The sequence below is a fragment of the Diaporthe citri genome (assembly GCF_014595645.1).
Source record: "Diaporthe citri strain NFHF-8-4 chromosome Unknown scaffold_1, whole genome shotgun sequence".
NCBI classification, from domain to species: Eukaryota; Fungi; Ascomycota; class Sordariomycetes; order Diaporthales; family Diaporthaceae; genus Diaporthe; species Diaporthe citri.
This window is the reverse complement of record NW_025064846.1, coordinates 9,394,978-9,418,349: the sequence shown is the minus strand read 5'-3', so window position 1 is coordinate 9,418,349 and position 23,372 is coordinate 9,394,978. Positions and strand designations below refer to the sequence as shown.

General features: G+C 54.5%; 10 protein-coding genes across 10 annotated transcripts; 7 read left to right on the top strand and 3 right to left on the bottom strand.

Moving 5' to 3' along the window:
• Positions 1–72: 72 nt before the first annotated feature.
• Positions 73–1,796, top strand: INS49_002447 (uncharacterized protein; the record flags this gene model as incomplete). Its single annotated transcript, XM_043163260.1, has 2 exons — positions 73–1,338; positions 1,410–1,796. The coding sequence occupies 2 exons, from the start codon at positions 73–75 to the stop codon at positions 1,794–1,796; spliced, it is 1,653 nt and encodes a 550-aa protein (XP_043031766.1).
• A 951-nt stretch (positions 1,797–2,747) lies between these two features.
• INS49_002446 (uncharacterized protein) lies at positions 2,748–3,551 on the top strand (the record flags this gene model as incomplete). Its single annotated transcript, XM_043163259.1, has 1 exon — positions 2,748–3,551. The coding sequence occupies one exon, from the start codon at positions 2,748–2,750 to the stop codon at positions 3,549–3,551; it is 804 nt and encodes a 267-aa protein (XP_043031765.1).
• Positions 3,552–4,668: 1,117 nt separating this feature from the next.
• On the bottom strand, positions 4,669–6,585 carry INS49_002445 (uncharacterized protein; the record flags this gene model as incomplete). The annotated part of the gene is made up of 1 exon (XM_043163258.1): positions 4,669–6,585. The coding sequence occupies one exon, from the start codon at positions 6,583–6,585 to the stop codon at positions 4,669–4,671; it is 1,917 nt and encodes a 638-aa protein (XP_043031764.1).
• A 2,843-nt stretch (positions 6,586–9,428) lies between these two features.
• INS49_002444 (uncharacterized protein) lies at positions 9,429–10,266 on the top strand (the record flags this gene model as incomplete). The annotated part of the gene is made up of 3 exons (XM_043163257.1): positions 9,429–9,651; positions 9,711–10,212; positions 10,260–10,266. The coding sequence occupies 3 exons, from the start codon at positions 9,429–9,431 to the stop codon at positions 10,264–10,266; spliced, it is 732 nt and encodes a 243-aa protein (XP_043031763.1).
• Positions 10,267–11,762: 1,496 nt separating this feature from the next.
• On the bottom strand, positions 11,763–13,651 carry INS49_002443 (uncharacterized protein; the record flags this gene model as incomplete). Its single annotated transcript, XM_043163256.1, has 5 exons — positions 11,763–12,180; positions 12,241–12,452; positions 12,510–12,906; positions 12,994–13,003; positions 13,129–13,651. The coding sequence occupies 5 exons, from the start codon at positions 13,649–13,651 to the stop codon at positions 11,763–11,765; spliced, it is 1,560 nt and encodes a 519-aa protein (XP_043031762.1).
• Positions 13,652–14,138: 487 nt separating this feature from the next.
• Positions 14,139–15,528, top strand: INS49_002442 (uncharacterized protein; the record flags this gene model as incomplete). Its single annotated transcript, XM_043163255.1, has 3 exons — positions 14,139–14,143; positions 14,588–15,014; positions 15,487–15,528. 3 exons carry the CDS (start codon positions 14,139–14,141, stop codon positions 15,526–15,528), a joined length of 474 nt encoding a protein of 157 aa, XP_043031761.1.
• A 452-nt stretch (positions 15,529–15,980) lies between these two features.
• On the bottom strand, positions 15,981–16,480 carry INS49_002441 (uncharacterized protein; the record flags this gene model as incomplete). The annotated part of the gene is made up of 4 exons (XM_043163254.1): positions 15,981–16,007; positions 16,069–16,124; positions 16,216–16,281; positions 16,366–16,480. 4 exons carry the CDS (start codon positions 16,478–16,480, stop codon positions 15,981–15,983), a joined length of 264 nt encoding a protein of 87 aa, XP_043031760.1.
• A 662-nt stretch (positions 16,481–17,142) lies between these two features.
• On the top strand, positions 17,143–19,095 carry INS49_002440 (uncharacterized protein; the record flags this gene model as incomplete). The annotated part of the gene is made up of 4 exons (XM_043163253.1): positions 17,143–17,162; positions 17,476–17,996; positions 18,052–18,286; positions 18,348–19,095. The coding sequence occupies 4 exons, from the start codon at positions 17,143–17,145 to the stop codon at positions 19,093–19,095; spliced, it is 1,524 nt and encodes a 507-aa protein (XP_043031759.1).
• A 628-nt stretch (positions 19,096–19,723) lies between these two features.
• Positions 19,724–21,051, top strand: INS49_002439 (uncharacterized protein; the record flags this gene model as incomplete). Its single annotated transcript, XM_043163252.1, has 2 exons — positions 19,724–19,987; positions 20,062–21,051. The coding sequence occupies 2 exons, from the start codon at positions 19,724–19,726 to the stop codon at positions 21,049–21,051; spliced, it is 1,254 nt and encodes a 417-aa protein (XP_043031758.1).
• A 1,538-nt stretch (positions 21,052–22,589) lies between these two features.
• INS49_002438 (uncharacterized protein) lies at positions 22,590–23,161 on the top strand (the record flags this gene model as incomplete). Its single annotated transcript, XM_043163251.1, has 2 exons — positions 22,590–22,984; positions 23,050–23,161. 2 exons carry the CDS (start codon positions 22,590–22,592, stop codon positions 23,159–23,161), a joined length of 507 nt encoding a protein of 168 aa, XP_043031757.1.
• Positions 23,162–23,372: the final 211 nt, after the last annotated feature.

Below are 23,372 nucleotides of genomic sequence, written 5' to 3'. Positions count from 1 at the left end.
TTCAAGGCAAACCCGACTTGAATCCAAGTACACAACTTGAAAGCTATGAAGTAGTCGCCCATCCATGCCAAGATGGAGGAGTCTCCGCACATCAATGCAACAGAGCTGCCGAGCTCCCTTTCAGTCGCCCAGCTGCCGAATTCCAATGACAATCCACCACCAACTGCTGTCGACAACGGTCAAGGGCAGACGAGTCACCTAAAAATAGAGGACGAGCTTTCTGGCACCATGGATGGCGTCATGGAGGACCAACAGCCACTCGTTGTTTACCACGTGGCGGCCGACTGCGATGGCGAGGCCGAAGACGTTCACGTGTATCAGACCCCAAACAACACAGTCGACTTTTTCGCTGGAGTCCAGAACTCCGAGTTCAATTGGGATTCGAGCGAGAGTGATAGCGAGGGAGAAATGCAGGAGTCAGACGAGGGAGACAAGTCGCCCATGCAGTGCAGTAGCAACCTTGCCAGCGGGCCCCAGAACGACTGTGATCCTACAAGCAACAATCTTCCATTTCTCAGCGCAATGGAAGCTAATGATGAGACATCGGGAAGCCCGCACCAATTTATCATGCCCAATCTTCATGAACTCGCTTACGACGACGTGCATGACAAGGAGAGGAGCATCTTTGTTGACTTTGACGAAGACGCTGATGTGGACGACGACGAAGCGAGGTCGATCTACGAGGAAGACAACAAAATTGAGGAAGACATCGGGTTTGGCTTCGGTTCCATCAAGAGCTTCGTCTACCCTCAGACAAGCCAAATCATCGTTCAGCACCTTTCCGCTCCAGACCAACAATCCTTCGCGACACTCAACGACCTACTTTCCTCTCACAACGCTCCCGGCCGGGGACTTTACAACGTCGAGAAGGTGCTTGAGCACGAGGAGGGAAGGGCGGCCGAGCTGGAAGAGAAGAAGCGGTACATCGAGGCTGAGCTTGAAGAGGTCAGGGCGCGAAGGGACAGGGCCGACGAGATCGTCCGAAAAGCACGCGCGGCCTTCTCTAAAGCTCGCGGTGCGTCTGGAATCCGCAACGACCTTTGGAAGGAGTACGAGGCGTTCTGCGAGTCGCTGGAGCCCAAGTTTGGCAACCGAGGAGGCTGGTCTGTCAACTGCTTTGAGAACCACAACGGCTCCTACATCCAGTGGGACCCTGAGCTCGAGCTCCTTTTGCAGTCGGCGGAGATGCCGCTGGGAAGTTGCAACTTCCGTTGTGAGGCCACCACAGTCAAGGCCATGGGGCGCACCGAGTACGTGGTGGAGTTCTGGCCTCTCGCCAATCCTGAGCCTCGGACAATTGGTCACACGGGTATCGCAAGAACCTGGAAGCAGCAATACGTGAGTAATGATTTGCGTGGCTTGTGCTTCACCTGCCCTGATTAAGAACAGCTAACCATTGCTCCCTACAGCCCAAGCTCTACAATCTGGCAACCAAGTGCGCAAACAGTTCGCCTGGGAACAACACCATAGCCAAATCGCTGCTTCTGTCACTGCCTGGGCCCGACCTTCCTTTCTCTGGTGGATGGCTCTTTGAGTACGCCTTGGAGCCTGGCCGGGCTCAACACCCCACCGTCTCGCGCAGATGGTCCTATCGGAGCGCTTGCAGGATTCCCGTTGATAGACAGCAGGACCAGAACGATGCCACTGTCGAGTCCGAGCCTGTGTCAGTTGAAAGCGAAGATGAGGGGATGGAATACGATGAGTCTGACCTGGCCAAAAGTCAAGATGTGAAGATGGAGGATGATGAGTCTGAGTCAGTTGAGAGTCAGGATGTGAAGATGGAGGATGATGACTGAGCGTTTGATCACCCTGAATGGTCCAACTGGCCAGGTGAAGCACTGAGCAGGGAAACGTTAAGAGGGGAGGGGCCAGTCTTTCTAAGGTAGTGTGTGCTACCTGGTATTGGGCTGTCGCGGATTGTTCCAGATCTTTCTGAAAAGAGTACTCTTGTTCTGTCCTTGTGGGATATCTTGAATTTCGGTTATCTCAACTATGCAGGATGGCAGGTTCAAGATTCTGTACACAAGTTGGTCTGTGGCATGGGACAGAAGAGTCCCGTTAACGTTCGTCGTCATTTGACTTCAGCCGCCAAGGGACGCCATATCCTGACAGAGGGAGAGAAAGAAAATTAGGGCACGTTTAGTGCTTCCATAAAAGTTTCACGACGAAAGTTTCCCTCATCTAGCATCCCATTTTGCCTAATGGTGGGTCCAAAGAGGACGCTTTCTTAAGCCGTGCGCTAGTGAGATGAGACTGATGTCAAATACCCTTCAATTAACATCATTTTGGGGCCTGTGGTTCCAGGAGATGAGGATCATGTTGCAAGGAAGTGGTAGAGACGTTGAAGAGCTTTTGTACACTGAGACAGTCGTGTTGTCCTTTAAGTCGAACTCGTTCTGATTTGTTATGCCAAAACAAAAGACACGGCTCCCATGCTCACAAGCATTGCTGGAGGCTTTGACTCCGTGTCTCACATGCAGTAGAAGGCATGTTCCCGGAGAGTTCTCGCATATTGCAAATGCTAGGGTTTCTGCTAGTGCCGTTTCTCAGCTATAAGCTTCCCCAACGGCGACTCTTTGTCCGGCTCAGCCCGCACAGACGGAGTAACTTCGTATAGCACAGCCACCATGGCTTAGACCTCGCCCTCACCACACCACAACACACTTCATCGTCCGTCTCATCCGAGACCTGATCCATCGATGAATTCCACAGCAGACCTCCACTCCTGAGTCCACTCACCACAAAAGATGAACGCGCCACCCCTCCCACCTCGGCCCCCAGGGTTCCACCGGCCGCTCTGGCAGCCCGCGGTCCACACCTCATGGAACTACGTGCTCCACCACAAGGTCCAGCTCGACCACACCGTCGAGCACCAGGAGGTCTGGATAATCGATCTCTTCGACAACACCGCCGCCGAGGTCGCCGCCCTGCACCAGCGCGGGCGCAAGGTCGTCGCCTACTTCTCGGCCGGGACCTTCGAGGACTGGCGGCCCGACGCGGCGCGCTTCCGCCCGTCCGACCTGGGCCGCAAGATGGACGACTGGGAGGGCGAGAAGTGGGTGCAGACCAACTCGGCCAGCGTGCGCGAGGTCATGCAGGCGCGCATGGACCTCGCCGTGTCCAAGGGGTTCGACGGCGTCGACCCGGACAACATCGACGCCTGGGACAACAAGAACGGGCTGAAGCTCACGAGGCGCGACGCGGAGGACTACGTCCTCTGGCTGGCGGGCGAGGCGCACGCGAGGGGCCTGTCTATCGGGCTGAAGAACGGCGGGGACATTGTCCCGCGCGTGGTCGACCAGATGCAGTGGTGCGTCAACGAGCAGGCGGTGCAGTACGGGGATGAGGAGCAGTTCCTGCCGTTTGTGAGGCAGGGCAAGCCCGTGTTCCACGTCGAGTACCCCAAGGGGGAGGACCCTGATAGTGACAGGCACAATGACAGGAAGGAGGTGACTGGGAAGAAGAGGGATAAGTGTATGAGGGGGAAGCAGCATGGGTTCTCCACTATTATCAAGAATATCAGGCTGGACCAGTGGATTCAGACATCTTGATATGGTGGCTTCCTCGAGGGAAAGGGTTGAACTACCGTGATCTCCTGGTATTTGAGCAGCTAGGCATGAGGCTCTGACCGACAGTAGGGTCGCCTTTCCATTTTATGTACTTCGGTCGTATACAATATGAGCAAGGCCACTTTCCATGTTCCATTTTCTCGGGCAGACGTTTGTCGGGTCCTTTCTTCAGTCTCGTATCTCTGAACAGAGCTTTCGTGACTCGTAAGCTTCACAATATGGGCAATTGGGGCCTTCAAATAAAAAGGCACGGTGTTCGAGCAGGAGTCGAGCAGGAGCTAGCCTGATGGGTATCATTGTTTAGCTAGAAATTCGCAAGAGCTAGAATGGCCATGCGTGATATTTATGAATTCTGTATGAACAGTCTCCCCCTTCTCCTTAAACATCAAATGATATATGTTGGTTATCCTCCTCTATGCAATCCTCATCTTTGGGCGTGCCAGTGCCAAAGTGCTATTTTCCTCATGGCATAGCATCAAATCGAGTCTGTCGTTGAAATTCTGATCACAAAAAGCCTTGGGCAGTCTTGCTTCACCTCTAGAGCTCGTGAATGACCAGTGCAGAAATGTTGTCTCAGTAGCGAGCTTGCTCAGCTGGCCTTCTGTTCCGATATCATGGATGCCAATTTGCACCGGAGGATGGGATCTAGTACCGCTGGCAGTGATACCGGAGAGGGCAGATCACTTGGCTTGAGATCACTACCCGTTCGTCTTTGCGCGTCGGACGGCCATAATGGCGTGCCTTGCCTAGATTTCTGAACCGATCTTCGACGCCAGAGTAGTTTTCGGTGTTGCATGATCTCGACATCTGCTATGCTGTCAGTTACGTGCTTAGTAGAGAACCATTTGTAGGAAAATAAGAGGAGCGATGAGTAAAAACATGTGATAGAGAAGTGAGGACGGGGATCCAAATTGAGCAACATAAACATGTATTCGTTGCTATGGACGGCAAGATTGGAGTTTAACCAAGATGACCCACCATTAGTTCCTGATAATTTCAGCTGCCTTCAAGACTCAGTGCCCAAAGCAAGCAAAATTGTTAAATGAGAACCTTTTCCTTGATTCATGCTGCTGATATGTTCGTTCCGTAAATATTCCTTCTATTCGTGCAGTAAAGGCACTGCTTGTTCTTCCTTCTCCGCCGAAACTCGCGACAGTTCCAGCATGACTTGGCGCATCGTGATCCTCTGTTTCGGGTTCAAGACCAACATGGCCGCGACGAGTCTCTCAACTTTGTTGTTCTGATCCAGGCGCATCTTTGCTTCGTGGATGTCGTTGAGCCAGACTTGCATTTTTTGGGCGGCAGTACGTCCGTCGAAGTTTGGTAGTTGTCTTTGATGTTGCGGTGCCGTGTTGATGTATGCAATCATCCAGTAGAGATGACGCGGATGGTTCTTCTGTCCTCGAGCATCCGGTAGACCGATTTTTCCGAGGACGTACAGCATTGTTACACCCAAAGCCCACACGTCCGCGGGCTGGCCGCGGAGCTTCTGGCCGATAAACTCGGGGCAGATGTAGAATGGTGTGCCACCTATCCTCTCCTGGTTTGCGTGAACATCGGTGATCATGCCGTAATCGCATAGAACAGCTCCCCGATCCCGGTTGAAGAGTATGTTTCCCGGTTTGATATCGTTGTGAACCATGTTGCGGCTGTGCATGTAGTCCAGCGCACCGGCAACATCCCGGAGGATACGCTCAGAATCCTGTTGGTTGCCGAGAAAGAACGTGGTCTGAGGATCCTGCCAGGCGCCTCTTGCCGAAAGATCTCTGGCGTCAATGTACTCCATGTACAAGGACAGATATCTCGCGTCGCCACCGAATAAGCGTGGGATCGACTTATGGTCCAGTACCTCGTGGTTGAGAAACTCGCGCAGCCAGATATCAGCTTGGCGAATGACGTTCCGCTCTGCGTCTTGTGGTTTTGCTGTGGCCAGTGTTTTTTGGTTCAGACGGGTTTTGAGAACCTTGACGGTGATGATGCTGTCGGGTTCCCGGGAGAACTCGCCCATGGCCACGGCACTTAGGCTTGTTGATGCGATGGGACCGATCTTCTTGATTGTATACTCGTCAACGTCAACCTCGGCGCCAGGTATCTCGGCAACATCGCCGTCTTCGAGCTCCAGCAGAGGATTTCCGTTGGTTGTCATGAGCTCCTTGCCCTTCTCTCCCGAAGGGAGTGGGAAGACGAGTGGGTTCGTGGCGCTTCCTGGTCTCATAAACATCACCACGCCATCATCACTTCGTGCATCACTTCGAACCATGGACTCATCGGCGCGAAGTCGCTTGTCAGGGGAGGACGCAGTGTCTTCGGCGGTGAGGGTCCGTTTTCCTGATGAGTTGAGCAAGCTGATGAGGGACTCATTTGATGCCGACAAGCTCAGTGACGACCTCAAAATCGCAGGACGCTTCTCAACGATCCTGAAATCAAGAACGTTGATATTTCTGACCTTGATTCTCCATGTTCCTGGAATCAGAGCCTTGGTGGTGTGGGGATTGATGGTATACTCGATGCTCGGACTGGCAGCTGGGAGCTGGGATACCCTAGACAAGAACAATGGAATTCCGGAACGGTTGAGGAATATTTGGTTGTCGCTGGCTGGGTCGTAGTAGAGTTCGCACCATAGAGGAGGCCTTGTGTCATTTTCTAGCTTCTCTCCAGGAATGCGCACGGAGAATTTGATGTCTCTGCTCGTTTGCGTGACCGCGAGGACTTTCTGCTCAGGTTGTTTCGGTTCCGCAACTTCGGCTGTCAACTGCAACCACTCACAGCTATCGAGATTGCCGGGGCTCACAGACCGTGCCCGGGTAAGAGGTCGTACGAGGATGCGAATGTCTCTATCCTTGGGAACAGCTAGGTCATCCAGGTGGATTGCGTGGTTCTCGGCCGCGATCGCCTCATCGATCTCCTTCTGCTCTTGGAAGCTCCTGAGGCGGGCATCGATCTCGCTCTGGGAGTACGGCTCAGTCTTCTCCTCGGTCGCCACCTCCGAGGGTGGCTCGACGTGTAGGCTTCTCATGGCGAAGGCGACCCGGTCTCGCCGACTTCGCCACGGCAGCCTAGCTAAGCACCGGCGCTGCTGATGATGCTGTGGACGAAGCAACCAAGCCGATCCGGAGAGGAGTCACACAAGGAAGCTAGAGACCAGGAGATATGTACGCGGGTATGTGCGGCTCAGGTGTCTAGTCCTAGGGCATGGAAGACAGCGGCGAGCAGAGAGATGGTCGTTATGACACATAAAACACTTTCCCTTGGGTCTCGTCGGCACAGGCACAGGCTCCAGATAAGGTCAGGTCCTAGCAACGGATGCTCCCGAGGATCGGTTCCAGTCGATGGGCGGCCGCTTGAAGTGGGCGGACGAGTACTTAAATGTGGTTGCAGAGAGAAAAGGGGAAATTCCTAGAAAATCCAACAGGGACTGGAAAGACCAAGACAAAGGCCACCTGGCTTGCTGGCTCGCTGGCAATGCGAATGATGTTGAAGATGCGATTCAAAAAAAGAGTCAGATGCGGATTATGGAAGAGCAGTTGAGCAAGAACAGGACGGGGCGATGAGCCCTGCTGACCGGGGTCTTGGGGTGCTTAGCAATTCAGCCTCAACTGACCCTAGCAGAGGAACAGGTGAATCGCAAGTCCTAGGGTCCTCCAGCTGGCTACACTGCCTACTATGAGGTGCAGTAGGTAGGTAGGTAGGTGGGAGGGTTCGTTGGATGCAGGGGTGGGTCTGGAGTGCCCCGGAAAAAGACGAGGACCAAGAGCACCTGGGGTTGGACTCGCAGGAACGAGGAGAGCTGCAGCTGCCTAGTCCTTGTGAGGGAGTCGCCTGAGTCAACACGATGTGGACGAGAGAAGGCTCACGGAGTAGGCCAACAGTGAGCTTGGATTCTTCGTCCTATGGCATCAAGATGCAGAGGGTGCAATTGCTCGCCAGAAATGAAGCCTTTTCCTGGGTGCCAGTGTGCTTGGCTGGTCCGGTGGATCTGAGATGAGCAGCCCAAGTGTCCCCCGGAGTGGCTGATGGTTTTGGTGGGTTGTCTGGTGGCAGTCAGGCTTGACACGCCGGGATGCAGGCTCCAGATCTCGAGCACGATATCCAGAAGGGCAGGGAGGCCGGGAAGACAAGCAGGACCAGCAAGGCCAGCATGACACAACAAGGACCGTAGTGTGACCGCCCGGGGACAAAACTCAACGGCGTGATGAGCCCTGGTGAGGCGCGAGAATGAATGTAGATGGAGCAGGCAGACATGGAGACCGGAGCAGCTGACACCAAGTCTCACCTGGACTGGACAATCAGGAGCAGTAAGCCGGACTGCCTGCCTGCCAGCCTGCATGACCCGACCTCAGAAGAATAGGAAGGAGGATGACATGAACAGCTGTCTGCCGGCTGGCCGTTTGAGCTCTGCAGCTGGCGGCACACAGCCGACCAGTCTGCCATTCTGCCCGTTGGGGGCCGTTTTCGAAGCGACAACGCGAGAATCCTCATCAATCAGCTGTATTGATGAGACGGGCGTCAGCCAACATCAGCCAGCCAACTAGATCAAATCAGACCCGTGTACCCGCACATGGCTGCATGGCCATGACCGCCTCCGGCTTCGTGATTGCAGGCCGGGGCTGGGCTGGTTGGCTTGCTTGTGGAGGCTGTTCATTGGGTGGCTTGCGCCACTCGCGTTGCGCCGCGCCCCTCTTGAGATGCATCCTGAGTAACGACCGACGGCGGAGGGGCGGTCCTTGGGCAACAGCCCACTGTTCGCCCGTCATGTTGGGGCGGGACAGATAGCCTTGAGCAGCCAGTCCCGAGCGGACAGGGCTTGACCAGGAGTCATCCTGAGTATTGCGTACTCTTTTGAGTGGCCAAATCTAGTATGATGAATGATAAATGATGCGTTATGTATAGACTGTGTTCGTGCTCCATGTTCTCCAGGCTTCAATGCTCCAGCCTTCGGGTACGTCCGCAGTCCAGGTCGGGGTTTCATCATCGGTTGCGAAGGCAGACGGCAGGAGAGGAACACGTCTGGGAAAGGGCCAAAGGACCAGAGACCCAGATGGGCAGGGGTTGGGTACCCGTTGCCCGGAGAAAGAAATCGATCTTGGAGGAAGGCCCATTCCTATCTGGGACTAGCTCCAGTGGTGCCACACTGCTCCTGCAGGTTGCACTGCAACCTCGCCTGCATGAGGGCGGCATGTGCCACCGCTAGCGCCTGGACCGCCCGCTCTTGAGTGGTTCTGGTTGGTCCGGATGCAGACATTGTGGGACCACTCCTTCCAGGCGGGCCACGGGCTTTTTGTGGGTGTTCTGGCCGTCGCCCACCGTCAGTCCATCATTGTGAGTCCGGCTTGACTCTTGGTCTCGTCACCGTCAGAAAACCACCACAGACCCCCGTCCAGCCCGCCTACGCTGCTCCCTTTCCCTCTCTCCACCAAGCCTCTGCCCACGTTCGACACCAGAGCACACCGAGACCGCCCGTTTTCGACAATACTCCCTCACCGATTTCAATCCGCTCGGGAAGGCAAGGAACAGCAGTCTACGATCCCCTCACCACCCACCACTTGACGCTTTGCTCGTGTTTCTCCCCCCAGAAAAACGAACAAACAGTCAAAATCAAACCACCCATCAAAATGACTTGTTGTCCCATCATCTTCGTCTAAATGGCTTTCAATGACCACACAAGCCTACAATCAACCAACAGCAACCAAAGCACGCGGCCCTTTCTTCTCGGTTCCTTCTTTTTCGGTTTTCCATTCAGCCCACATACGACCTTGTCGCATTTCCTCTGATCAAACAGCGCTTCTACGTGATACCCCCTTTTGATACCCACTTTCGGTTTACTTTCTGGCGTCATCGGAACACACGACCTCGCATACCATGGACGATCCTGGCTGCGCTTGGCCCTTTTGGAAGTTTGGCTTGCAAAAGGACGACCTCACCACTACTCTACATGACCGGTACAACACCATTCCATCCGCCATTCAGGACCCAGAGGCATTCCACCATGATGTCTATGAACTCTCCACCCGAGCCTGCACCCTCGATGAGTTCGAGCGGTTGATGGAGGACCGCAAGAAGTTGCGCTTGGAGGAATTGAATGGTAAGGGTTGACGATAAGTGAGGCAAGGAGGTGGCCCCCGTTGACAATTAGCTTGACAGGCATGTTGGAGGATGCAAGTTTTGAGATCATCGGCAACCCATCCCTCATCGGCACCGAGCAGTGGCAGTATGCCATCCAGCTCTTTCGTACCAAGTCACTGGACTCTCTAGTCCGCTACTTCTCGTCCTACCTGCCTCAAGAACACCCTTGGCACAACGAGTCCGGCTCGCCTATCAGTAGCACTGACAGCTCGCATCCTGCGATTTTCGACTGTGATGGGCCTATGTTCTTCGACGAGCCCGAGGACGACACCTACTACACTAACGAGCACTCCCAGTCCTTCGACATCACCGACCTCTCGCTTGACCAACCTACACGTTCTATGACCGTGCGGTCCGAGGATTCTGGCGTCTCGGTCTCAGAACGTGTCCAACACAAACATCAAAACAACACCCGTGTCTCCCAGCGGGCAATGTCCTTCTCAGGATCAGAGCCTGATCACATACCCGCGGCTCTGCACGATTCAATGCCTACTCTTCACGATGACGAGGTTACATCGCAGTCCGATGACCCAGAGACCCCATCTACATCAATTTCTGACTTATCAGATGTTGACGAGTCTCAAGGGAAGGACACTCTGATAACCGCGATTGTCGATGATGATGCGCATAGTGAATACCTCTCGATATCTCATGCTCCACGCCATCCGATGGATTCGATGGAATCTGAAACTCCGACACCTAAACCCGAACATACTCGCTCACCCGCGGCACCCTTCTTCGATACGAAGTTATCGCCGTTGCGGGCTCGTAGTCTATCCTCCAGCCGTGTACACCCTCACCACGCCCATCCCGCCGCCAATGAAGATTTTCGAAGACAGCATTCGACCACCCGACAGTTGCGACGGAGGGATACAAGCCTCGATCGTCAACGACAGAGGTACGAACCACGCGGAAGGTCTAGTCGGGTTCAGAAGTCTGCGGTTGAGCTACGAGCTTTCCGTCAGCGAGGCAGGAGACACATTGGTGCCTAGCTCTGGCTTGTCAGGTGGTGATGGTGGCCGTTGTTGGTCAATGGTGGATGGGCCGTTGCAAGGTCCATGGTTGTGACCAAGGTACCCAAAGCCATGCACATATGCATGGGGTTGCCGTTGTAAATACTGTAATGACTTTTGCAGAAATGCACTAACGAACAAATTATTCTAAACACTCTTTTGACGTTTTTTCCTGTTGGTGACGGACGGGACAACTACCACTCTCGCGGAGACAGTTTTTGGGCAGAGCAACAATGAGTACCGCTTCGGCCTCATCTCATGCCTTGCCGCCCGAAGTTTCCATCACTCTTTTCGGCGTGTCTCTTGCTCGTCATTCTTGGTGTTTAAAGTGTTCAGGCTCTTGATGACGTACGTGTTGGCTAACATGACGGCTTATAGAAGGCTCAAATCATATGCTTGTGCTCAAACCAGGCTGAAGCACAAGTGACACTCGACAGTGACAGTGTTCCCGCGCCGAATCGCATGTCTGATTTTGGGATTCCTTGTAAGTTGCATTCGACCTTGATAGGATGCTGTGTCGTTGGTAAGTGCTTCCAGGTAGGGCGAAAAAGGATCCGGGACAGGTCCCCGTATTGGGCTCTCAGTCCACGCTTAAGTGAAGGGGCTTCTGATCCCTTTGAACGAGATCCCAGTGGTAAGTTCAAGTGAGTAAATTATGTGAGTCCAATCTTTCGGCTCAGGAACGGCGGTGGTACGGTGGTACTTTATGGGTGGGAGGACACGGGCACGGAGGTCCCCGCGAGTGTGATCTGAGGGTCATTGCAACCAACACCTCAGGTTGATGTGCCTCCGTCAATGCAAGTGTTCGGTTTCTAGATGACCTGGAGAGCCGGCCGGGAGGGTGTACCCCAGACATGGGATGCTCCTTAATAGTAAAGCGATAATTCCCGATAGAGAGTACTGTATACCTTGGCCTTGGAGCCACTTCTAGTTGTCTTAAATCACTCTACAACTTACTGGTCCGAAATACTGCTCTGAGACTTGACCCATACATTCCTTGTGAAGCATTTCGCCTCGAAACATAGGTCCTCTTCCTACTCACTCGCTATCTCTTGCCTCAGTGCATGTATCTGAATGTGTAGGCCTTGTCACCCAGCTCAGACAGCTCTCGGCTATCAAATCCACCCTCTCCACCCTCAGCCAGCTTCTTCTCGCGCCGCTTGTTGATAGCGGCATAGCTGACGTTGAGTATGACCGCGGCAAGTATTCCCAGACACACGAAACCCAGTTCCAACCCATGCCCGAGAATGTAGCGTGGAGAGTCCGGCTGGCGGTAGAAATTCGAGGCCATGGCTCCCCCGAGGTTTCCCACACCGATCTGAATTGCCATCCCTGCGCTGCGCTTGTAGCCCCCGGCGAGGTTGTTGGACAGCCATGCGATGTTGCCCGGGAAGCTTGGGTAGATAGCACACACGATTATGAAGACTCCGCCGTAGACCACGCGAGGGTGCTTTGTTGGGTCTGTCGAAATGCACCTGGAAGAAGAGTCAGTCTCTGGGCGGCGTCCAGGAGATTGGAGACAGCAGGTGACGTACATTGAAAATCCGATAATCATCACGCACAGGAAGGGGATTATGAACGGGCTCCTCTTTCCCGCGCGGTCAGACAGGTACGCGAAAATGACGGCTAATATCGCGGCAGTGACGTATATCGGAACCGTCATAAGCTGAGCGGTGCTCGAGGTGTAGCCCAGATTCTTGATGATCGTTGGTAGGAAAAGGCTTGTCCCGTACAGCGGACAGACGATCTAGCGGGCAGAGTCAGCGCGTGCGTCCGATTCTGGGCAGCGAGGGCAAATACTCACGCCCCAGTACACAAAGATGTTCACCCAGATCTGCCAGTCCATGAATGCTTGCCTCACATACTTCCACTGGAATTCATCGGCCTCAGCGACCTGGGCCGCTCTCCCACTCGTACCGTCCAGCTTGGCAGACTGCCCTTGGTACTTCAAGCGGAAGACCACAAACGCCCTCTCTTCCTCGGTCAGGAACTTGGCCGTCTCGGGAAAGTCATGAAGCAGAAAGAAAGCAGCGAAAGCAGCGATCACCGTCGCGATCCCTTCCAATATGAAGATCCACCGCCATCCTTCCAAGTTTCCAACGCCATCCATCTTGGAGATGCCGAAGGCCAGGAGGCCGCTGAACGCACCAGCAACTGACGCGGCAGAAAAGAACAGGGCCTGACGGAACTGGATCTCGTGTCTGCAATACCACATCGTAAGGTAATATGCTACACCAGCTGCGTGGGAAATGAATGTTAATTATTGTTCACTGATGACTGGTGAAGACCTAAGGAGCCCTTAAGCGTGATGTCGTATCCAAATAGCACACTCCTAGGCGCCTTGCGGCTGGGGGTAAAATGTACAAGAGACAACAGCATTTGGGCCGCAACCATCACTTACGATACAGACCCGCCTCAGTGACCCCGAGGAATAAGCGCGCAGCCAAAAGGCCCTGGTAGTTCCGGACAATCCCCATCAGCGTCATCACCGTGCCCCAGGCGACCATGATAATGGGCAGCCACCCTGCTGGGGCGGAGCTTCTTGAGCAGGAGGTTGCTGGGGACCTCGAAGGCGGCGTAGGTGAAGAAGAAGGCGGTCAGGCACCAGTTGTACTCGTAGCTGCGCATGCCGAGGTCCTCCTGCAGGCCCTCGATCTTCGCGTTGCCGATGTTGCCCCGGTCGAGGAAGGAGAGCAGGTACAGCAGGGAGAGCATGGGGATCAGGCGCAGGTCCATCTTGCGGAGGATCGCCTTCTCGTCCAGGTGCCTGAACGAGTCGAGCGTCGTCCCCTCCGCCGTGGCCAGGGCGTCGATGCGGTCGATCTCGTCCTTGCCTCTGGAGTGACCGTGCCGGCTGGGCGGAGGGAGGGCCGAGACGGAGCCGACGCTGAACTCGTTCTGGGCGACATCGGCTTTCTCGTACTGAGATCTGTCTGATGAGGCCATCTTGAATTTCCGTGCTCCCTACGAAGCTGTATCGAAGATCGGAATGCTCTGCATACAGAAGGGGCTCAGTTGTCCGAGAAAAGGAGTGATAGTCCCTAGGAAGTTCGTGGTGGTGGCTGGACATGACCAATCCTCAAATCCCAGTGCCCAGGTGATGTCTCCCCCCCGCAAAGGCCGTCTGTTTCCCCATAACTATCCCCAACATGGGGGCGGACGGCCCAGATACTCGGTATTCGGGGAGGCAGTCCTGGATTGTTACTCGCTGTCAGCCGCGGCTCTGGGGACGCTTCCGCCACAAAAGCTTAGCCCTGGTTCTTAATTCCCCGCACTCCAAACTGCTTGGCAAACGACCGGGTCGACGTACATAGTCCACCACGGACTGATGATGCAATGGTGTTTCGATCCCGGGAGGCTTTGGGGACCTTCTCTCCGGATGGGACAGGGCCGAGAAGTTGTACGGGTCTCGGGTGTAGCGGGCCAGACTCGGATGTTGTAAGCCAATGCCCTTCTGTACTGCGGTCTCCTTCACTAAATCTTGCCAACAGGCTGACAGGATGGCACTTGGATCGATACGCAAAGATGCCTGAGGGAGGCAGGCCAATGAGTGGATGATAGGCACTGCATTTTGAACTAGATACATCAAGTTGGGCGCCATCCTTGCAGAATCGGGAAGCATCTCCGAAATCTTTGAGCTTTCTGTAGGTGTAGAGCTTTTCATTTGCCCAATTGTTGTGACAAGCCGGGCGTTAGACAACATTACAACGCGTACCCACAACCGAGCACCGTTTCTTTTGCACGAGATCGGAGCTGACCGCAGGGTCGTAGACAACATGGTCAAGCTATCAGAGATCACTGCAAACATCATCTCCCACCTCTCAGAACAACAGACTGACGGCGGCGATGACCAAGGCAGCGGAGACTCTCTCACTCCCGCAGCCTCACACAGTACGCCGCCGTATCACGCAGCTGGCAAGCGCGCATCGAGGCCAAAACCTTTGCACACATCACGCTCACCCCGGCGCGTCTCGCTTCACCCCTCGCGGCGCAGGCACTGAGTCCCAGCCGGGTGCACCGTTTCGTCCGCTCGGTCAAGGTCGACGTGTTGCTGCCGCCGTACGGCGAGGATGCTCGGACGCGGCGCGAGGATGGCGAGGAGAGGCTCACGAACGACAGGGTCTTTACGCATGTTATCCGGAAGGTCTTCTCCTTACTTTCATCTCCTTCTCCTGGGGCGCAACAGCCTATGGGCAACCTCGGCGGTCATGATGCAGGCAACGCTCAGCAGCAGGAACAGCAGCTCGGGGAGGGCGTTAGACCGGCGGCCTATCGTGCCAAGATCAAGCTGTACATGACGGCTCTGTGCGTGAGTGACACGGAAGACTTGGCAGAACGGCGATCTAGGCAAAGCGTAAACGCCATAAGCACCGGAGATATCTTTGAAGCCCGCTACGAAAGCTCGTGTCTTGATCTCAGCCCCGCAGCTGGGAAGACTGTACGAGATGAAGTGGGAGCTCTACCGGAACTTCTATGTGTCTCGGAATTTGACTTCCAAGCCACTCAAGTCCCTGGCGGTCGGCTTTTTGCACCCGGGGTGCTGTGCCTCGTGGCTTCAAGAATGCCAGGCCTGCGGAGTGTAAACTGGGAGCTTTGCGACAACGAGAAGAGGGACTTGGCACTGAGGAAAGGTTTGAGAGCAGGTAAGCTGATTTTTTTCTTTTCTTGTGTTCCTTTCTCTTCTTTCCTTGCACCCTCATTCATGAACCTGACTCCACCCACCTCCAGCATCTGGCCAACTACCCGCAACCCATCAATCAAGGCACTGACAGAGAAAACAGACTTTGCGGAAGCTCTGGAAACGCTACCATCCTCACTACTGAGTTTCTACCTCCTCTACGACAGGCGCCCACCAATGAACCATTCTCATCGACCCCCCAGTATACTAGACGAAACCGACCAGCACGGAGACAAGCTAAGTGTCGCTCTCCGCAAGCTCTCCCAACGAGGAGGTCCTGCGGCTTTGGAGGGAGGCGGCGAGGGTAAATGCTGGTGTGGAACTTGAGGTGGTGATCGAGGATAGCCAGTATTGGTGACAACCTTATGGTCAGCTACCGAGATAGTGAACACATCATTAGGACATCACATGCTGATACACTTGACTCTGGCCATTCGACAAGTAGTAATTAAGTCAACGAGTCATCATGTAGCTTCATTGCAGGCTACAACTACTTGGGCAGCCACCATTGTCCAGCTCTGACCTCATCAGGATTCCAAATGCCTCACCACATCTGGATAGATTCGCCTCGTGCGAGAGTATGTTCTTGGATACTGCTTAGAGGCAGCCGTCACAAGCCTTGGGCTACGTCAAGCGGGTCAGCATTCAGCCAAACGCCACCATCGAGGAAGAGGGCGAGACTTACAATGTTGACACCGGCGTTCGCAGCAGCCGCAGCGCAAGCGGCGTCCGCGGCAAGGTCTGGTGGCGAAGCAGAGTCAGCGATAAACAAACAGGTGTTTGTTTTCTCCGTCCGGGGCGTAAGTGACAATGTTAAGGATCTGTTACTTACTGGTTCCAAAGGAGGCGGCCGCAGTAACACAAGCAACCAGAGCGGGGGAAAGAGCGGCGATGCATGCTGCGATGCGCTGTCAGCACTGGGGTCTTTCCTATATAGAGGATTTATCACCCTCCTCAGGGTTCCTTGAAGGCTGACACTCACGGCCAATGCTCCAGCAGAGGCGGGAGACCGGGGCAGCGAGCTTGTCGGGGTGATCGACATCCACGGTGGTGTAGGTGATGCGCGCAACATCAGAGCCATCGTCGGCCTTGACCATCTCCACAGTGAATGGGGGGATTTACGTTTGCATGGATTGCCAGAATATCCACAGTCGTGGTGTGTCCAATTGAACAGCTCTCAAGTTAGCAAAAGCTATAGAACAGCAGCTCAACAAATGAACAAAGAAGACAGCGAAAATAAGACAGACTACAGGATGAATAGTATAAAGATCATATCTCAACTTCTTCCGTTGAGAAAATTTCTTTCTTCATTTACATCGTCTCCATCATACTTAATCTTATGTTATCATATGAGATCCACAATCACCACGAAAACGGCATTCACAGCAAATCGACTTCCCACGTATGCACTCCTGCAGTTTTCCTACTCAAAATATAAAAAAACCAGGAAGTCTCCTGGTCCACAGCACAGGCTAGGCCTCAGCTACACCTTTGACTGTGTCGAATTGGATGAACCAGGCTACCCACGGTGTCAGCCCCCCTCTCTGTGAGTTTGTTGTGGCATCGTACTTGGATAATTTGTCGTTTGTTATGCCTAAGTAAGCATCCTTTGAATGCAAAAATCAGCCCACACATGTACAGACTCAACCCATTTTTCCCTCACTCTGCCAGAGACCAACGGTATCTAGTCATATTTGCAACTGATCCAATTGAGAGACCGCAGATGAAGTATTCGGGAAATTTTCATTGATCTCATCTCATGGCCAATGGCCAACTTGGGTGCGCTCTCTCTGCTTCTAATCGCTGTACTCTGGCTTCGGTGCGCCAGCAGACGGGGCACTTTTGTCTCACACAGCGGGAGCGGTGATGCAAAGGGTGTGCCCTCGAAGTTCCCTTGCGCCTTTCCCCTGTTGGGCAACCTCTCAATCTTATATCTATGGTGCTTAAGAAGCATATGTATACAGATTAAAAACGAGACCACTTGTATCTGTGGAAGCCGAGAGACTTTGTCTCGGACCCAAAGTCAGTCACACCATTTACAAAATGGCCCATCCACTGCCGCGACTGATATTTGAACAGCAGTTTCTTCCAGAGTGATCAGCCAGTCCGAGTCAAGATCCTCACACCGCGAGTTCTACGTGATCCGAGGGCCGGAGAACATCAAGGCGCTTTTCAAAAACTCGTGGGCGTGCACGTCAGTCCCCTTCGTCAAGTTCGCCCTCGGATACGCCTTTGGCTTGCCAGCCAAGGCCCTGACGTTGTGCGACAAGGACGACTCCGGCGGCGGCCGTGTGCCTCTCCCGGGCAGCAATGTGGAGGCTCGCAATCGTACCGACTACCTCGTGTACGAGTCCGTGAACCGATTTCTGGAGGGCAGGGGGCTTTTGCCCTTCTGGGCCAGGTTCGTGGACAGCATCACGCAGCAGTTACATGGGCTGCATGATCGCATCGGGAGCGGAGCAGAAGATCACGCCGACCTGATGAAATTTGTTGGGGACGAGGCCACGGCCTCGATCCTCAATGCCCTGTGCGGTCCTTACCTTTTAAGCCTGAACCCAAACTTCTTACAGGACTTTTGGGACTTTGACCGCAACTTGCAGACCTATCTTCAAGGTATGCATGTCGTCTGAAAGAGCACGGCAGCGTGCCTAGCTAACATCTTTGCAAGGGATTCTCTGGTTTCTTGCTCCCAGGGCCTACGCAATTCGTAGGAGAGTGTTGGACGCCGTCAAGATCTGGCAGGAGCACGCTAGAGCCCACTTCGATGGCTTGGCCGTCGGTGCTGACGGTGATGATCCGTTCTGGGGGAGTAGCTTCTTCCGGGAGAGGCAGGAGATATTCCTCCAGATGGACGGTTATGACCACGCTGGTATCGCATCACAGGACTTCGGAGCAATATGGGCGTGAGCTTTACTGTCCTCCTTCTTGGAAACTGGGACTGCGCTGAGCTAACCTCTGAAATAGAGTAAGGAATTCCATCACTGCTGCATCGTGGGCCATCTTCGAAATATACCGTGATCCCGAGCTGCTCGCTAGTGTGAGGGCCGAGGTCGATACCTGCGCGCTCAAACGTGAAGACGGGAGGATCCGCTTCGATGTCGACCAGTTGCTCCGGCTGCCGCTCCTCCAAGCCGTCTATGCAGAGACCCTGCGCCTGAGAATGCACTTCTACATCATCAGGATGCCAGATAGGGTCGACATGAGCATCCGGGATTGGATCATACCAAGGCAAAAGGTTGTTGTGGCTTCGACGACAGTCGCACACATGGACGTTGAGGCATGGGACACGGGCTCGCATAATGAGCAGCCCATAGACCAGTTCTGGATCGGGAGGTTCCTCAAATATCCGCCAGAAAGTGATAAAGGCAACGTAAAAGCGCAAAGCACTGCTTCTACTCCAGAATTCTCGACAAAAGGGCTCGAGGGGTCCTGGATACCCTACGGAGGGGGCCCGCGGCAATGTCCTGGCCGGCACTTCGCAAAACGCCAGATACTACTTACTACCGCCTTGATGGTACGCCTGTTTGACTGCGAGATACTTGAGGAAGGCATGGATGTGAAGGAAGACTTCACACTCATGGGATTTGGGAGTGGCGTGTCGCATCCGGCCGGCAAGGTACCGGTGAAGATACAGCGTAGAGACGGGAGCAAGAAAAGAGGCTCAAGCATCAGACGCGGGATGTATACCGGCTTTCGAAGGCAGCAATGCTAGGGTGAAGTCCAGTGCCGCGAGGGGCTGAATCTGACAGAGTCCAGTGCTATGACCCATGAATGGACCTGCTTGAGGCCGCTGTTAGATACTATCAATGGCAATATTGAATGGACCGACGAGACGTGCCTCTGATCAAACAGGACATTACTCACCTCTAGCCAAGACAGGAGACCCGGCAGTGATTGAAGTCGCGTAATAATTAAGCAATGATAATCCAAACAAATCCTAACCAAGTCAATCCAAGCCATTGGGTCTTACCGACGACGAAGATCGGAAGATGCTCATGGAACCACCCGTGGACGCTGCCGTCCGTTTCCCGCGGGGAACTGCAGCGAGTCGACGATGCCGCGGGGAACTCTCCAGCCAATTACCATCGCCAGAGCGCTATCAATACCAAGCATAGGGGACCGACCAATTCACAAGCCGATAGCATTTGTGGTGTGGGGATGGAGGAGTATAAATCGAGTAGCTCTCACTCTCATAGAGTAGCAACTCAGTTTCTCGATGTGCCACAGAGCCAAGTTCTGCAAACTTCACACTACTACTCACTTTGATATAAAAACTTATCATTACATTTTATTCAAATCACCTTGAGCCTTCACCCAGTTGTCGACAAACAGAGTTCATCATGGGTTCCGTCAGTCCCAATGAGACCTTCTGGGCCAAGCACGACAAATATGTCATGTCAACAGGCGTCCCTGCCTGCCCAGTCGTCATCAGTAGGGCCAAGGGCACTCGCCTATACGACGCGTCCGGCCGGTCCATCCTTGACTTCACATCGGGCCAGATGAGCTCGCTGCTGGGCCACTCGCACCCTGAGATCGTCGAGGTGGTTCGGCAATCCGTGGGCGAGCTGGACCACCTCCTCTCGAACATGGTCACGCAGCCGGTGGTCGACCTCGCAGAACGGCTCGCGAGGTTCCTGCCCCGTCCGCTCGAAAAGTCTTCCTCAACACGGGGTCCGAGACGACTGAGGCTGCTATCAAGATGGCCAAGCTGTACACGGGCAAGTTCGAGATTGTGGCGTTCAGCGCGTCCTACCACGGCTTGACCTCGGGTTCTGGCAGCGCGACCTATTCCACCGGCCGGAGGAACGGTGGCCCTACGATGCCAGGGCAGCTTGCTTTTCCGGCACCATATGCCTACCGCTCGATGTTCCGCAAGGCCGACGGGAGTTATGACTGGGAGAAGGAGCTGGATTTCGGCTGGGCGATGATCGACCGGCAGTCAGTGGGATCCCTAGCGGCCTTCATCTTGGAGCCGATCCTATCCACTGGCGGTATCTTGGTCTTGCCAAAGGGCTATCTCGCACGCATGGCCGCCGAGTGCCAGAAGCGCGGGATGCTTCTCATCATGGACGAAGCGCAAACAGGGGTAGGCCGGACGGGGAAGATGTTCTGCTTTGAGCATGAGGAGGGCGTCGTGCCGGACATCTTGTGTCTGTCAAAAACACTAGGATGCGGCTTGCCATTGGCATCTGTGAGCACGACTGCTGAAATCGAGAGGGGGCTCAGGGACGCTGGGTTCCTCTGGCTGACAACCCACCTGAACGACCCGCTGACTGCAGCAGTGGGGTGTAAGGTTCTGGAGATTGTGGAGAGGGACAATATTGCGGAACGGGCCGCCGAGAGGGGAGAGCAGCTTCACAGGGGGCTGCTGAAGCTGCAAGAGAAATACTGGTGCATTGGTGACGTGCGAGGTATAGGACTGATGCAGGGCATTGAGATCATCTCGGACAAGGAGGCAAAGACCCCAGGGCCAGAGATTGGACAGGCTGTCGGTGACAGAGCAATGGAGAACGGGCTGTCATGCAACATAGTCAACCTCCCTGGCATGGGGGGTGTTTTCAGGCTGGCACCTCCGGTAACTGTGTCGGCGGATGAGATCGAGGAGGGTTTGAGGATTCTGGATGAGTCGTTCGGATATGTACTCAAGCAGAAGGGGCTGCTGGGTTAATGATGGGTGACAGGTCTCTCCATATAGTCCAGCGCAGACCAAATTATTCCAAGAGGAAGCACCGTCCGTTGAATGCTGTCGAATTGACACGACGGATTCAAGGTAGAACGAGACGCTGGGATGAGCGTCGTCATCGCATGAACTTGATTAGGGAGTACAACATGTCGAGTCACACAGACACGATTGCTCCGAACATAAACGGCCGGAGCAACTACTATCACCATTCGCGGTCCCAATGTCGGGTCACTTTGCTCGACACGGGGTCCGGAGCTCGGTGCATTCGCCTCGGAGCTCCATAAAGATGTCCACAGCGGGGAACGGAAGTAGCGGGCCGCGGGTTGAGTTGACGATTGGATTGAAAATAGCTCGACTGTTGCAACATGTCGCTATTTGAACCAGTTGGCTGGGTGCAGGACGTGCCTTGCGAAACGAAACAAGGGCATGCGTGGTTGTGGGTATGATCAGGGAAAGTCTATGGGCGCGCGGGAACTTCCGTGGCCAAGCAGCATTGGAAAGCCGTTCAGACGAAGTTAGGACGGCAACGTGAACCGACTTGCAGCCCATCGTGAGTGGCGCAGCACAGTAGCGTTGTTGGTTGTGGCTCCGTGGACAATGAAACGGCGCGTCAAGCGTCGAATGCCAATCAGTCTGTACGCGATGTGATGGAGCAGAGATCTGAAACCAGCCCACGATTTTGCATATGTGGAGTAATCTTAACGATGGTACGCACACCTGCGGTCGAGAAGACCACGAGCTGCCGGCAGGAAGTGTGCCGTTCACGTGCCGTTCTAGGCGGGAAGGTTCAAGGGAGGGCGCGGAAAGCCTGTGGGAGGCCAGGGAGAGGCCCAGAAGGCCGCGAGAGAGCTCTTCACAGCTACCATCCCTGCAGGTCCTGTCACGTCTGTCCACGGTGGGGTTCCTTCCCTCCGCCCTGGCCAATAGCGCGAGCCCAGCGTGCGCCAAATGACGTGTGCCTTCCTGCGCCCTCAGACCTCGACCGACAAAGCAGCACTCGACTTTTGGGTGGAATGAAGTCATGGGGTGGTTAAGACGGCTTCGTTAAGCCACCAGAATCCAGATTCAAGGCCAGTCACATAGCTGCTGGGGTGTAGGGAACACGATGACGGCAGGCCAGTCTCCCTCTCCCTCTCCCACTCCCTCTCTACCTAGGCGCAGTCAGTCTCACTTGGCAAGCGCCGCCTCTCGCCCACTGGCTTGCTGTATACCCACGTCATCTTGCTGAGCCCACCCTGGCGCTTGAATGCGCTGCCGGAATGTTCTCTACGTGTTTTTGCCGTCGTATATGAACAGCCCAGCCACCGTTCCATCCCCTCTGCTTGGTGAAGGTTGTTATTCTCCTCTTATCCGTAAATATCGTTGCATCCGGTCACACAGCCCTGGACTTTCAAGTTCAAACATCATCGACACCAGCCTGCCTCAAGATCAAGTCCACAGTAGTCAATCATCTTGTTGACTTCCAGACCCACCTTTGATCGCCAACCTCTCTTCTCCCCTACAGCCAGATCAAATACTCCAAGATGGCCCTCGGCTTCGTCGCCATCGCCCACATCGTGGCTGTCGTCTTCTCCATAGTAGAGCTCGGCCTGACAGGTTACGTCGTCAGCCTCTACGATGGCGCATACGGCAACGACTACGGCTACGCCTACTACGGGAACAACTCGCCTGACCGCGTCAACTTCATGCTCTTCAACTCCATCTGGTCGCTGCTCGTCCTCGCATACATCGGCCTCACCCCCCTCTATCTGACCAGCATCTTCCACCGCCTCGCTGCTCTGGCGCTCGAGGTCATCACCATGATCTTCTGGTTCGCCGGCTCCATCGCCCTGGCTGTCTTCATCGGTGTGCCCAGGTGCCACGGGAACAGCTGGTGCGGGTCGACCCAGGCCGCTGTCGCGTTTGGCTTCTTCTTGTGGTGAGTTGGATTCCTGCCAAAGACAACTGCGATCTCCCCGAACCAGTACTGATTCATCTTCATAGGGCAATCTTCCTCTTCCTCGTGGTCCTTGATGGTATCGAGGCCATGCGGTCCCGCCGCCATTCAACGGGCACCGGCCACCACAGCCACACCAAGCCCTACGCTGGCGCCTAAGCACGCCCATTAGGTGGCCGTGTTTCTCCTCTGTTCGAAAGGGTGTCAAAATATCCCTGGTAATTTATAGTATGTGCGCCGTCTGACCGTGTTAATTGGACGGGAAACATCGCAGCACGGGACGAACTTATATCGGAAAGGACAATACCCTTGGCGTTGTATGGATTACGTAGCGGGGCTCTGACTTCCAGTCATTTCTTATACCCTGAAG